The sequence below is a fragment of the Somniosus microcephalus genome, chromosome 23 (assembly GCF_052327205.1).
Source record: "Somniosus microcephalus isolate GS21.2 chromosome 23, FLI_Smic_1.0, whole genome shotgun sequence".
In the NCBI taxonomy this organism is placed as follows: domain Eukaryota; kingdom Metazoa; phylum Chordata; class Chondrichthyes; order Squaliformes; family Somniosidae; genus Somniosus; species Somniosus microcephalus.
Genome location: NC_141009.1, coordinates 14,994,970 through 15,007,202, shown reverse-complemented (window position 1 = coordinate 15,007,202; position 12,233 = coordinate 14,994,970). Strand labels below are relative to the sequence as shown.

The 12,233-nt window shown below is 42.5% G+C and overlaps 1 protein-coding gene across 7 annotated transcripts in view; it reads right to left on the bottom strand.

Moving 5' to 3' along the window:
* fubp3 (far upstream element (FUSE) binding protein 3) overlaps positions 1 to 12,233 on the bottom strand; it is a 117,409-nt gene that overhangs the window by 56,746 nt on the left and 48,430 nt on the right. For 6 of the 7 annotated variants that reach the window (XM_085965450.1, XM_085965453.1, XM_085965452.1 and 3 more), the window contains exons 3-7: positions 9,894 to 9,927; positions 8,729 to 8,778; positions 6,230 to 6,325; positions 5,879 to 5,936; positions 4,177 to 4,342 (exon numbers count right to left, since the gene is read on the bottom strand). In XM_085965450.1, coding sequence (XP_085821576.1) covers positions 4,177 to 4,342; positions 5,879 to 5,936; positions 6,230 to 6,325; positions 8,729 to 8,778; positions 9,894 to 9,927 — 404 coding nt within the window. The remainder of the gene's footprint in view (positions 1 to 4,176; positions 4,343 to 5,878; positions 5,937 to 6,229; positions 6,326 to 8,728; positions 8,779 to 9,893; positions 9,928 to 12,233) is intronic. The other variant, XM_085965451.1, reaches the window with a different exon arrangement.

The window sequence follows — 12,233 nt, the reverse complement described above, 5'->3', positions numbered from 1 at the left end:
AAGTTAAAAGAAGGATCATGCCCCCACACATTTGGACACAAACACTCCAGCAGTCAGTTAAAAAGGAGCTTAGCACATTCATTGGTCCAGTCACCTGGTCAACTTTGAGTCATGGGCGTTTCTTTAAATTTCTGGTTACATCCTCAACAATGCAAATCTACCCCCCCTTTAAGAGATAAAGTGGCTCAGGATTAAACAAGTAGTTGGATTTGCCATAAAAGGAGATGCAATCGTCATTAAAAGTGATCGCTGAATAGATAACTGTCTCATGGTAGAGGATTGCTGAAAAGCAAAAATGTAGGTGGCCTGTGAAGCTTCATAAATTCAGCCCAATGTACCACACTATACAACATAACACACAACTACACCATAATTTCTTGACCTATTGCTATTCAAATTACATATACACCGATTTGCCCATATTATGTACCCAGAGAAAGGATTGTAAGTGTTCCCGGTGTTCTTTCAATCTCACAGCAAAAAAGTCAGACTTTTGCATATGTACAAAGTACTTCCCCCTCTTTTCTATTCCCTCTGCCTAAAAAGTGCAGATTCAAAATAAAACATTATGGAACATTAACACCCTCCCCTTGGAGTGCTTTATGCATACTGGCAAAAATGACTAGTTTATGGACAGCCTCTAACAAATGGGGCAAAGTTCAGTTAATGGAATACTCCAAGCTAAGATTGCCTCATCCTATGTTATTCAGCGACAAATGCATTCCCCGAGACTCGTGTTAAAAAAAAAACGATGAGGTGCCTGGCATCTCAATCTGGATTTCCATCTTTGTATTTCCATTGCTGGGCTGTGAAAATATGACATTACTTGGGCCACCAGTGGACCCCCCCCCCCCGCTGCTCACTGAAAATGCTGAGCAGAGGGTCCTGCAAGGCTCAAATGATGCAGCATCAGGTTTGTGTGCTTGGAAAGTAAAGTCCATTTGGAAGGACACCCACCTTACAGCAACTTTTGAAACAGATAAGCCAAGGGCACCTTTGGATGAGCCAAAAACAGAAGGACAAGGCCCACTTTTAGCCTTATCCTGAAGTTTCCCTTAAACTCCACAAGCCCCATTTGTACCTATCCAAAGAATCCTCATTGTACATAAAATAGGGAGTTACTACAGCACCGTTTTAAGTTTAAAATTGTCACAAAGGACAATAAAGACTGCACAGCACTAATTCAATTGAAAGTCTGTAATCTAGCATACACTCAGGAAAACTTTCCCAAGTCCCAACCAGATGCATGACGTCGCCGAGCAACCCTGGTGAAGCACCTTCAGGTATCCGCAGCTGTGCAGTGTGAACGGCACGACAGCCAGTTTGGTATGCCTCGTTCAAACCTTTCTATCTATATCCTTTCTACCAGCCCAAAAACAAAGGATGAAAGATAGACAAACCCTATTAGAAGTTCAATTTGCGTTTTGCTGAACGCTATTCAAATTCTACAGAGCAATGTTAGGGCTGATTGAGATGGAATGATTTTTTCATAGGACATTATGTGACAATGTCAGCCAATCACCTGCTTTATTATGCCAGGACAGAGTTCGCCACTGTTGTAGGAACATGTACAGCAATTTCTTGAAGCTACAAGAGGGCCAGAAATAAAAAGGCAGTGGGCCAAACTGCAGTAGAAAACACAACGCAGCAGCCAGGGGTGTCCAAACAATGGCCCACTTGCAGTCTGCGAGCCCCAGCTATCCAGCCCACAAATCCCAGGTAACTTGGTTCTATTTGTGGCTGTATTTCATACTTGCTGGTTTGTACCTTCCAATTTTTGTGGGCCTGGAGGTTTGCAAAAAGCGGTTCTTAATGCTGTTACCCCATTGGTGGATGAATCCTAAATCCAAACACCAAGGTCTGTTAGTATTGGAGACTTGAGCTATATGCAAATGAATGGAAGAAAATTAAAACACATTTGCATTTATATAGCTTTTCATGTCATCAGAATGCCCCAAAGTGCTTCACAGACAATGAATTACTTTTGAAGCTGTTACAGGAAACTTTCGTTTATCCGGAGGTTAAATGTTCGGAAAGCTCTATCTACCGGCAAAATTCAGGAGTCAGTTCAGATCATTTCTTTTTCTTTTCGTTGCTTCTTTTCTCCAGTCCTGGCTCTGCAAGCGTCTCTGTAGCTAAGCAACAGCTTCAGCTAGACGCTTGCAAGCTGCGCCGACTGTTTTGAAGCTAAGCAACAGGGTTTGTTGCTTCACACGGAGCTCTGAGCTCCGTATGTTTTAACATTAGCGTTGGTTTCTACGGCAGTTTTGATCTAACGGCACCAGCTCGGTCCCGGATACCAGAAAGTTTCCTGTATGTAGGCAAACACAACAGCCAATTTGCGGACAGCAAGGTCCCACAAGCAGCAACAAGATAAGTGCCCAGTTTACTGGTTATGGTGGTGTTGGTTGAAGGATAAATGTTGGCCAGGGCACCGGGAGAACTCCTTTCCTCTTTGAATAGTACCACCTTAACTGGCTCGGTTTAATGTCGCAACCAAAAGACAGCACCTCCAACAGTGCAGCACGGTCTCAGAACTGCACTGAAGTGTCAGCCTAGATTTATGTGCTCAAGTCCTGCAGTGGAGCTTGAACTCACACCCTTCTAACTGAAGATGCAGGAAGGTTACATTACATAAGTAGTATTACGTTGTATTTACAGAACAGAAACAGGCCATTCAGCCCAACTGGTCCATGCCAGTGTTCATGCTCCACACGAGCCTCCTCCAACCCTTCCTCATCTCACCCCATCAACATAACCTCCTATTCCTTTCTCCCTCATGTAGTTATCTAAATTTCCCTTTAAATGCATCTATGCTAGTCGCCTCAACTACTCCCTGCAGTAGAAAGGTCCACATCCTCAACGCTCTCTAGGTAAAGAAGTTTCTCCTGAACTCCTTACTGGATTTATTAGTGACAATCTTATATTTATGGCCCCTAGTTCTAGTCTCGACCGCAAGTGAAAACATTTTCTCTACGGCTACCCTATCAAACTCTTTCATAATCTTAAAGGGCCCTGATCAGGTCATCCCTCAGTCTTCTCTTTTCCAGAGGAAGGAGCCGCAGCCTGTTCAATCTTTCCTGATAGCTATAACCTCTCAGCTCTGGTATCATCCTAGTAAAATCTATAGTGCACCTTCTCCAGTGCCTCCATATCCTTTTTATAATATGAAGACCAGAACTGTGCACGGTACTCCAAGTGTGGTCTAAGCAATGTTCGATACAACATTGATTTAAAGTTTGTATCTGGTCTGTGCCTAAGCAGCCCACAACACCACAAAGCATAGACACATCAGGAGTAGAAATACTGGAGTGCTGCAACTAGAATTTCAAGGAAGTATAATGTTTGATGCATGAACTTTTCATACTTTGTCCACTTGAACTATGAAAAACCAGGTGGTAAATAATATCCTACCAAAGACAGGGTGTGTCTGAAGAATTTTTGAACTATAACACACTAGGGTGAAATACTGGAAGTTACACGTTTGTCATTGGTGGAGGCAATTTGAGGCCATGAATTTGGAGCATTGAAAATTAAAACGGATTACAGGAAACTGTGTGTTATCCGGGGGCTAAGTGTCCGGCAAGCTCGAACCACCGGCAAAAATCAGGAGCCGTTTTGTTAGGTTTTTTTCTTCTCGTGGCTTTTTTTCTTCTCGTGGCTTTTTTTTTTCAACAGTCAGGCTCTGCAAAGTCTCTCTGAAGCTGTTGCTAAGCTACAGAGACGCTTTCAAGGTACGGGCCGACTGTTTAGAAGCTGTTGCTAAGCAACAGTGTTTGTTGTCAGATACGGAGATGAAAAGCTCTGTATGCTTCAACATTAACGCTGGTGTGTCCGGCAGTTTTGAGGGAACGGCAACAGCTCGGTCCCGTCGGTGCCGGATAGCACAACGTTTCCTGTAGCTTAATTGAGTTTTCCTCTAACAAATCAGTAGCAAAGCACTCAAATAAATTTGGTCACAACACTGTGAAATGGACTCTGTGCTGATGAATTCAGGACAGCAGGCTGACTGTCTGAATGCATCAGTCTGTCCTGAAAGTCCAGACACAGTACAGGGAGTCTGACCAGTAAATTGTTGGGCCCCATGTAATTGAGATCACAGAATATGTTTGTAGTGATTGAAGATGTGAGAGATGATAAAACTGACTCCACCATATTGTCACAGGCTTCTCTTACCTGCAGTTGTTTAATGGTTTCCCCTCCTTTGCCGATGACGAGACCCACTTTGCTGGCCGGGATTTGGATTTCCTGTATAGCGCTGTTGGAGCTATCTATGTCATTGTGAAAGCCAGGTCCGTTCCGACACCGATCCACAATCTGTCCTAGGAGTCTTTTCGCTTCTCTGATTAATAAACCAGCACATCACAGTGATCGGCCAAGTCAGTCTTAAAAGTGCAGACTATACAATTCAAACAAGTTTGGCATGACTGGAGTAATTAAATTACATTCAACAAAATACTCCACAGGAATGCCGTAGTATCATACTGATGTAACCCTTTGCTACAATCATTTAGTTTTGTTAGCTGGTTGAAGATTTGCTTTGGTCAAAATATTGAAGGGCTTGTTAAATACTTAGCTTCCGGGAAAATTCAGTCCATTTCAGGCAGACGGTTGGATGAGCCTGATTTCCCCGGGATAGGGTTTCAACACACTAGCACTTTAATGTGCTGTAGCACAGGACACAGATTTACGGCTCGAATCCCTCAATTCCATCTTTCCTATCAGGTGGAGACACCAAGCAGAGGCAGGGTGCTGCCTTATATTTTGAAAGGGGAGGGGAAGAACAAGAGTATCATCACCACAAGCCATTCTCATGCACCTCTTCACAATGACACAAATGCATCATTGGCAGAGGGCTGGGAATCTGAAGGCGAGAATGTTGCTCAGGAACATTGAGAACAAAAGATCACAAGCCACGGGCAAATGTGCCGCTGCATTTACTATCTTTTGTGCTAGAAATGACACATCATGGTCATATCGCAGTGTGGAAAAGGGCATTCCAACACAAGTCATACAGTAAAAAAAAATCAGGCCACCGTTTGAGTCTTATTTCCCTTATTTCATAGTCATCAGGAACAACCATGCAAATCATACCATTGTATAAGTTCCCCTATATTTAAGCTATTATCCTAGTGCAGAGGTCCTCGGAGGCAGACCATAATGTCAGGTCTTGGAACCACACTGTGAACCATGCAAGACTTGGCAGTACAGCTGTGTCAACTTTTGCCCCTTCTGTTTATATTTGGTTAATCATCGCTCAAATGAAGCCAGTTATGCACATTTGCCTTTCCATGCGAGGCAGTGAATCTAACAGTCATCTATCTTATCTTGCCCGTTCCAACCCTCAGGGGTCAACTAAAGCAACATCTAAATCTATCTTATACAGAAGTTTAGCAATTCTTCTAGTTTAAAGTGAACTTCAACTTTCTCCTTTTGACACTGGACAGAAATAAATGTATAGCATGAAACGAACACAGCTGCTGAAATACCCGTAACAGTTTTTGGCAGCTGAACATGCAGAGTTGGTTCTTGACCTCAGTAAGGTCAAGTGTTGGTAAGTGGATCTTGGATGAATAGAATTTGGTGATCCCGTCTCCTTAATAGGTAAAGGTACCACTCAGCACTTAGCCACACAGACTACTAGGTTCCAGTGTGTCAAGTCAGTGCAGCAGTAGGTGTGCCATGATTAATCTCAGCACCCCACGGTTTTGGTGGGGGGTTAGGAGAGGATGGTAGGCAAGGTAAGAACATTTGTGGGAGAGAGATTGGATACAAAGAGACAAGAGCATGTATGAAAATGCAAATTATATACCAGATTGTACGGCAGTTTAATATGTCAAACATGTACTTAGGAGAACAGAAGACAGACAACACTTACTCTATGTTCTCTGGGGAGCCTGTTAATGTGCAGGACCTTTCTGAGAGACCTTCACTATCTTGGGGAGGGGAGGGGGGGGTGCAAAAAAGGAAAGTTAGTTCAACAGGAAATGAGTGTTCCTGGTACCACAGCATTACTACAGAAGCGTTTAAGACAATTTTTATCATGCCACAGTATCAATATTGCACATCAACCTATATTGACTAGACAATAATGGTAGCAGGATTACGTCACAATATCCAAGACAAACAAATACATTTTAAAATAGACTTGCAAGGTGTATGATTGTATTTTTTTTTAAACCAGAAACTGAAGGTGATCTAGCCTAATCTAAAACAGCCAAGTGCTTACCAGATGCAATCTGAATCTTGCAGCCAGGTGCAATCTGAATCTTGCAGCCAGATTCCATCTGTATCCGAGATATCTGTTCTCCTCCCCTGCCAATTACTGGAGAGAACAAAAGCAATAATCTGAGTCAATGGGATAATAGGAATATCAATACGACCTTAGAGAAAGCAGCCCAGTTCTGGCCTAAATAGATTAGATTTGAATATGACCTGTCTAAAGATACTCAGGAATACAAAAGCATGCTGGAAATCTGAAATAAAAACAGAAAATGCTGGAAATACTCAGGTCAGGTCTGACGAAGGGTCATCGACCTGAAACGTTAACTCTGTTTCTCTCTCCACAGATGCTGCCTGACCTGCTGAGTATCTCCAGCATTTTCTGTTTTTATTAAAGATACTCAGGGTACAACTGCCATGGTACATCTAATGCAAAATATATTGAACATTAGGACAGCCATCTTTGAGGAACTATGGTTATCTCCGTTACATTTAAGCAATATTTAAACAAGCATCTCAGCAGCAGTATGCTGGGACTCAAAATGGAGGTGCTAGTTAACATCCCAGAAATGACCAATAATCAAACTACATTGTACCCAAGCTGCGAGTTTACCAATTCTCAGCTGGGGCAATAAAAAGAACATTTCACCAGCGGAAGAGGAAGAGGAGGAGCCTATACACTCGAGTTTAGAAGAATGAGAGGTGATCTCATTGAAACATAGAAGATTCTGAGGGGGATTGACAGGGTAGATGCTGAGAGATTGTTTCCCCCTGGCTGGAGAGTCTGTAACTAGGGGGCACAGTCTAAGGATAAGGGACGGCCATTTAAGACCGAGAGGAGGAGGAAATTTTTCACTCAAAGGGTTGCGAATCTTTGGAATTCTCTAGCCCAAAGGGCTATGGATGCTGAGGCATGGAGTATAGTCACGGCCGAGATAGATAGATTTTTGGGTTTAAGGGGAATCAAGGAATATGGGGATCGGGCGAGAAAGTAGAGTTGAGGTGGAAGATCAGCCATGATCGGTTTGAATGGAGCATGCTCGAGGGGCCATATGGCCGACTCCTGCTCCTAGTTCTTAGGCTCTTTCGTAGGACACAGCAGGTCCTGCCCCACAGGAAAGCACTTCCCACAAAGATTACGTAGAAGCATTAACCTGCACATAGAAGCTCATAGTGGCAGAAGTAGGGAGGACAGCGTTTGGGGATACTGGGGAATTTCAAAACTTTGCCTTACATTCAGCCCCCATATCGTCCAAAATGAATCCTCTGTAGCAGTAACCGAGTTAAATGTAACACAGTAATCAGATACATGTATATGGATTCCATTTAATTCGCAGCAGCAGCTCACCCAGGTAAACTAGGCATAGTCAAATCAAACCACTTGTTGTAAGTTACTAAAAGTGATGATCCTGTAGATTTATACAATTTTTTTTTTTTTTTTTTTTTTTAAATTCATCTAAAAGCTTCTCTCCATAACTGGAAATATAAGCAGACAATCCATTGCCAGGCATCTACAAATATTGCCCTATAACTAACCATTAGGTGTGCAAGAGCAAGCAAAGGTGACACTCCCTATTAGGCGAACATCTCTGTTCGGTTCACCATCTCCCTAGACAGTGCAGCCAAGATCAGCGATGGATTAATACCCACCAACTATTCAAATTCTGCTGAACTGAACTCGCATCCTATCAAATTACTGTTTTGTTCTTTTTAAATGAAGCGTGTAGTCACTAACTGAAGCCCCATGCTCTTTCTGACTGTGGAGTAGCAAATTGGAACACCTGCATCTCACACCAGTCACCTTCTGAACAGTTGAAGAAATCAGCAAAGGGATCGGAGATAAGATGCCAAAAAAAAACTGCCTGGACTTTTTTTTTTTTTTCCTTCTCCTCCCTCCTCCTGCACAAGTCAGAGAATCACTAGGTTGACATCTTTCATTCCTCTGTAAAACGTACCAGCAACTACGTGGTGTACAATACCAACCTGAATCAGGTAACCCTCCAGTGAAAGACTTCTTTTCCCCAACCCTCTCCTTTCTCTCCCCTACCCCACACCTTAAACAGAAGCCAGCTGAGGTCAGGAACCTGCCATGCAGGCAAAAACTAGGAGCATGAAATCATGTGTTAGCACTCTGCAGCAGCTTTATGCATCACATACCGATCAGGCTATCATCGGACTTCAAAACAATACTGATTTCACCCAACACATTTGTGCTAACCAGTTTCCGAGCCGATTTGCACGGATTGAAATAAACCAAACATTTCGATTCCAATTTTTTTGAAAACATGCTTAAAACATCCAGCCCTGCAACAAACATCCGGAGATCCAGCAGAGATTCTAACTTCCAAAATGTGAAAAAAACAAGAGCTCAATCTAGTGAGATTATCAGCATAATTAATGTTTCACACAAGCAGCATTTTGTATAAGTGTTTAAATGCAAATTACTGCATTTAAAAATGAACCTGCAACTTAAACCATTTATATTCTCCAAAAGTTTCATACTTACTGAATCCAACCATTTTATCAGGCACTTTGTACTCTTCAGACATTATAGTCCTGAAAGAAGAATTTTACAAGATTACAAAAACAGATTGGAATATCCTGGTTTACATGCACATTGCAATACCAATAAAACCACGATAACTGGATTATATTCCTCGCCACAATTGTGACAAAATTACATGATGGGAGACGATTTCCGGGCTTTAATCACAATAAAAAGGGCATTGATTTTAAGGAAAGTAACTGGCTACTCTCAAGCCGACCTTTTTTTCCCCTTTTTAAACTCTTAAGGCTGCGACTCCGTTCCAGCAAACGCCACAGCTGGCGTTGACAGCCCTGGGTATTGGTGGTTTTGGGGTGTGAGGGATGGGGAAAGACTGAAATCAGCTGGGGTTCTTCCCTCCTTTGAGCAGCCACCTGGCCTTCATTCTATACTTCTACGATAGCTCAACTGAAAATAGAACTCACTAAGGGGGAGAAAAATAAATAAATCGCAGGAGCAGGCCATGTATTTATCCTTCTATGCTGCATTATGCAGGAACCCAACAGCTTCTTGCTACATACAGCTAAGCTCTTTCCGCAATCTCACTAGAAAATATTTTGGGATGGCCAGGGAGATTTTGTTTGGTGGGGGGGGGGGGGGAGCGGGGAAGAGAGAAAGTGAGGCACATGTTTGGTGCAAATGTGTCCATATGAACCACTCAAACCCAAAATGCATGCAGATATCTTACAGCTACAGAAACATTACATCAAAAATAATCACAACTACTAAATCTCCACAATCCCACTGTCTAGTTACAGTGCACTGTTTGGAGCTGGTGATGGCAGCCACACCCAAACATGTGGTGCAACTACTACAAGCTGTGCAGCAAAGCACATAAGCCAATAGAAACATTTTGCAGAAGTGTTGCAGATAGCTGTAGTAAGCCAGTTTTGTTTTCAGATTGTGCACCTCAATGTTAATCATGCACGCATCACTGTATTGCCACGATATTGGGCGATTCTACATCCACACACTTTCGAATAGGGATCACATACAATAAAAAATGTTTCAAAAGTGCTTTTACTTTTAGCATCTGGTACTAGTTGCTCTGGGGAAGCTTAAAATTGGATAGAATATTTTACAACTATAGATAGATACACAATAATTACAACAGTCTGTCACTTACCTTTGATGCACCATTCCCCCAAGCTGGTTCACTACTGGGAAAAGGGAAAGGAGAATTAAAGTCTGAAAGTACAAATACTCCTCATGCAGCTGTCTCCTGTAGACTCCTATTCTGGTGTTAACACACAGGAGGAACACACTGCAGCAGATTCCAGAATGGACCTTGTCGAATGAGGACTTCGATTAAAACACCTGTCTCGGCACCATAACCGGCACTGGAAGTTACAACCTGCACACAGTTCGACAGGAGCTACATGGGCAGCTTGACAAAGGCACATAATAAGAATGTTATTTCGCAATAACTCACTGCAGGTTCTTTTAATAATAGTGATATTGTAAGTTTAAACCTTCAGTGTGACATGCCAACTGAATCGAGTGCCCTGGCTGACTATATCCACCTAGACAACAGCACAACATGTCAGACCCTTTTGAGTCATGAGCGCCAATTTAAAAACGAAGCGAATGAGTGCGAGTTGTTGCAGAAAAGCTCTCTAGCCGTCCAGGTAACCATGAAACTCAATGGTTTACTTATCCAAACTGAAGGCAAACATTTCCTTGAAAATCACTCCCCACCAACCAGTATTCATGCAACAATCCTTTCTTGGTTACATGCAACTCAACATAGATCTGCCATCCTTTTGCTACAACCCTCTACAAATGTCAGTGAAGATGGCCAGACAGGATGCTAGGCCAACCCTGTAAGGTTGGATTGAACCATTTCTATTTTGACTCGACACATTGGAAGCACCAAGGCACTAGAATACCAGGAGCATGTTAAATGGCTACCTATGCAGCCACACCTTCAGATGCAGCAGTTCAATAGAGAAAGTTAATTCTTGCTGTACTATATTCAGAAGGGAAGGACTGCAGCTCAGTAAGAAGCAGTTGCACACCTGTATTTATCATAAACAGCTTAGCACCAACCAAGCAAAAACCTTCCACTTACAATCACCCACCAGTTTGGCAGGCCAGATGTGCTTGGTACAGCTGAGAGAGATGTCACAAGGGCACCCACAACTGATTCTACACATTCCTCTTCAATCCACACTGCTGTTTCTCCATTAGCCAGTGGCAGATAAAGAGAGAAGCAATTCACAAAGCAAGTGGGCATTAGTAACAGGAACATGCTACAACTTTGAAAGGCAACTGAAATAGAACTCCACAAACACCAGAATTAAAGTGCATTCTATTTTATAGTTAGGCCTTTTGCCAGTTTTATTTCACTGAAGGTTGCTGTCTGCAAGGCAGCGCCATGAAACAGAAAGCAAGGTAACCAATATTCTCCCAAGTATAAATCCAAACAGCCTCCCCAACAGTCTGTACCAGAACATGCACTTACAACAGGTTAAAAGAAAAATACATTTGCATGCAAACATATTTTTATTTAAATGGATAAGAGGCTGAAGGTTGAATTAAAAAAATTTCTTGCACCGGCAAAAATCAGGAGCCGTTTCGTTAGGTTTTTTTCCCCACCAGTCAGGCTCTGCAAGGTCTCGCTGAAGCTGTTGCTAAGCTACAGAGACGCTTGCAAGGTACGGCTGACTGTTTAGAAGATGCAACATGGTTTGTTGCCAGATACGGAGCTCAAAATCTCTATGTTTCAACATTAGCGCTGGTTTGTCCGGCAGTTTTGATGGGACGGCAACAGCTCGGTCCCGTTGGTGCCGGATAGCACAAAGTTTCCTGTACATTTATTTTTGAGGTGGACGACCAAGTCCCATAGCGCAGAGTAGAGATTTTTAAAAAGCGTGTTTATTCAACAATATGCATGCAGAAAGAGCTGTTAACATAGAAAAACATCCAAAGCACTTCACAGAAGTGGAATCAGGAAAAAGTGGACTCCAAACCAAAGGAGGATATGGGAACAAAGATTGCACGTAGTCCATCATTTAAAAATAAGCCCAAGAGACAAGAAATGTCTTACTGTGGAGCCGAATCAAATTTGACTGACATAGTAAAAACAAGCGAAAACGCACAACTGTGCTGCATACTTTCAAGAACACAAACTCAAATGATGGAAAGATACTTAAAATTGGCATAGAAAACTGCTAGCAATCCTAGAGTGAAATTAATCTTTAATAGGATAAAGAGTTAAAACAGCTCCATCAGGCTTCTAAGGAATGCCCAAATGTGATCCACTGGGAGTCAGTGGAAGAGTGGAATTATATTTCAAATCCACAGACTCGGATCAACTGAACAGCCCATTTATAAAGAGCAGAGTTTATCATTCCCAACTACAAAGTGAAGACAGAGAAGCAGTTCTTTGGGTGGGAGGGGGAGAAGGCAGAAGGTGGACAACAAAAAACCACTCCCAGCATATCGAGCTGCAATTGTGTTTTAT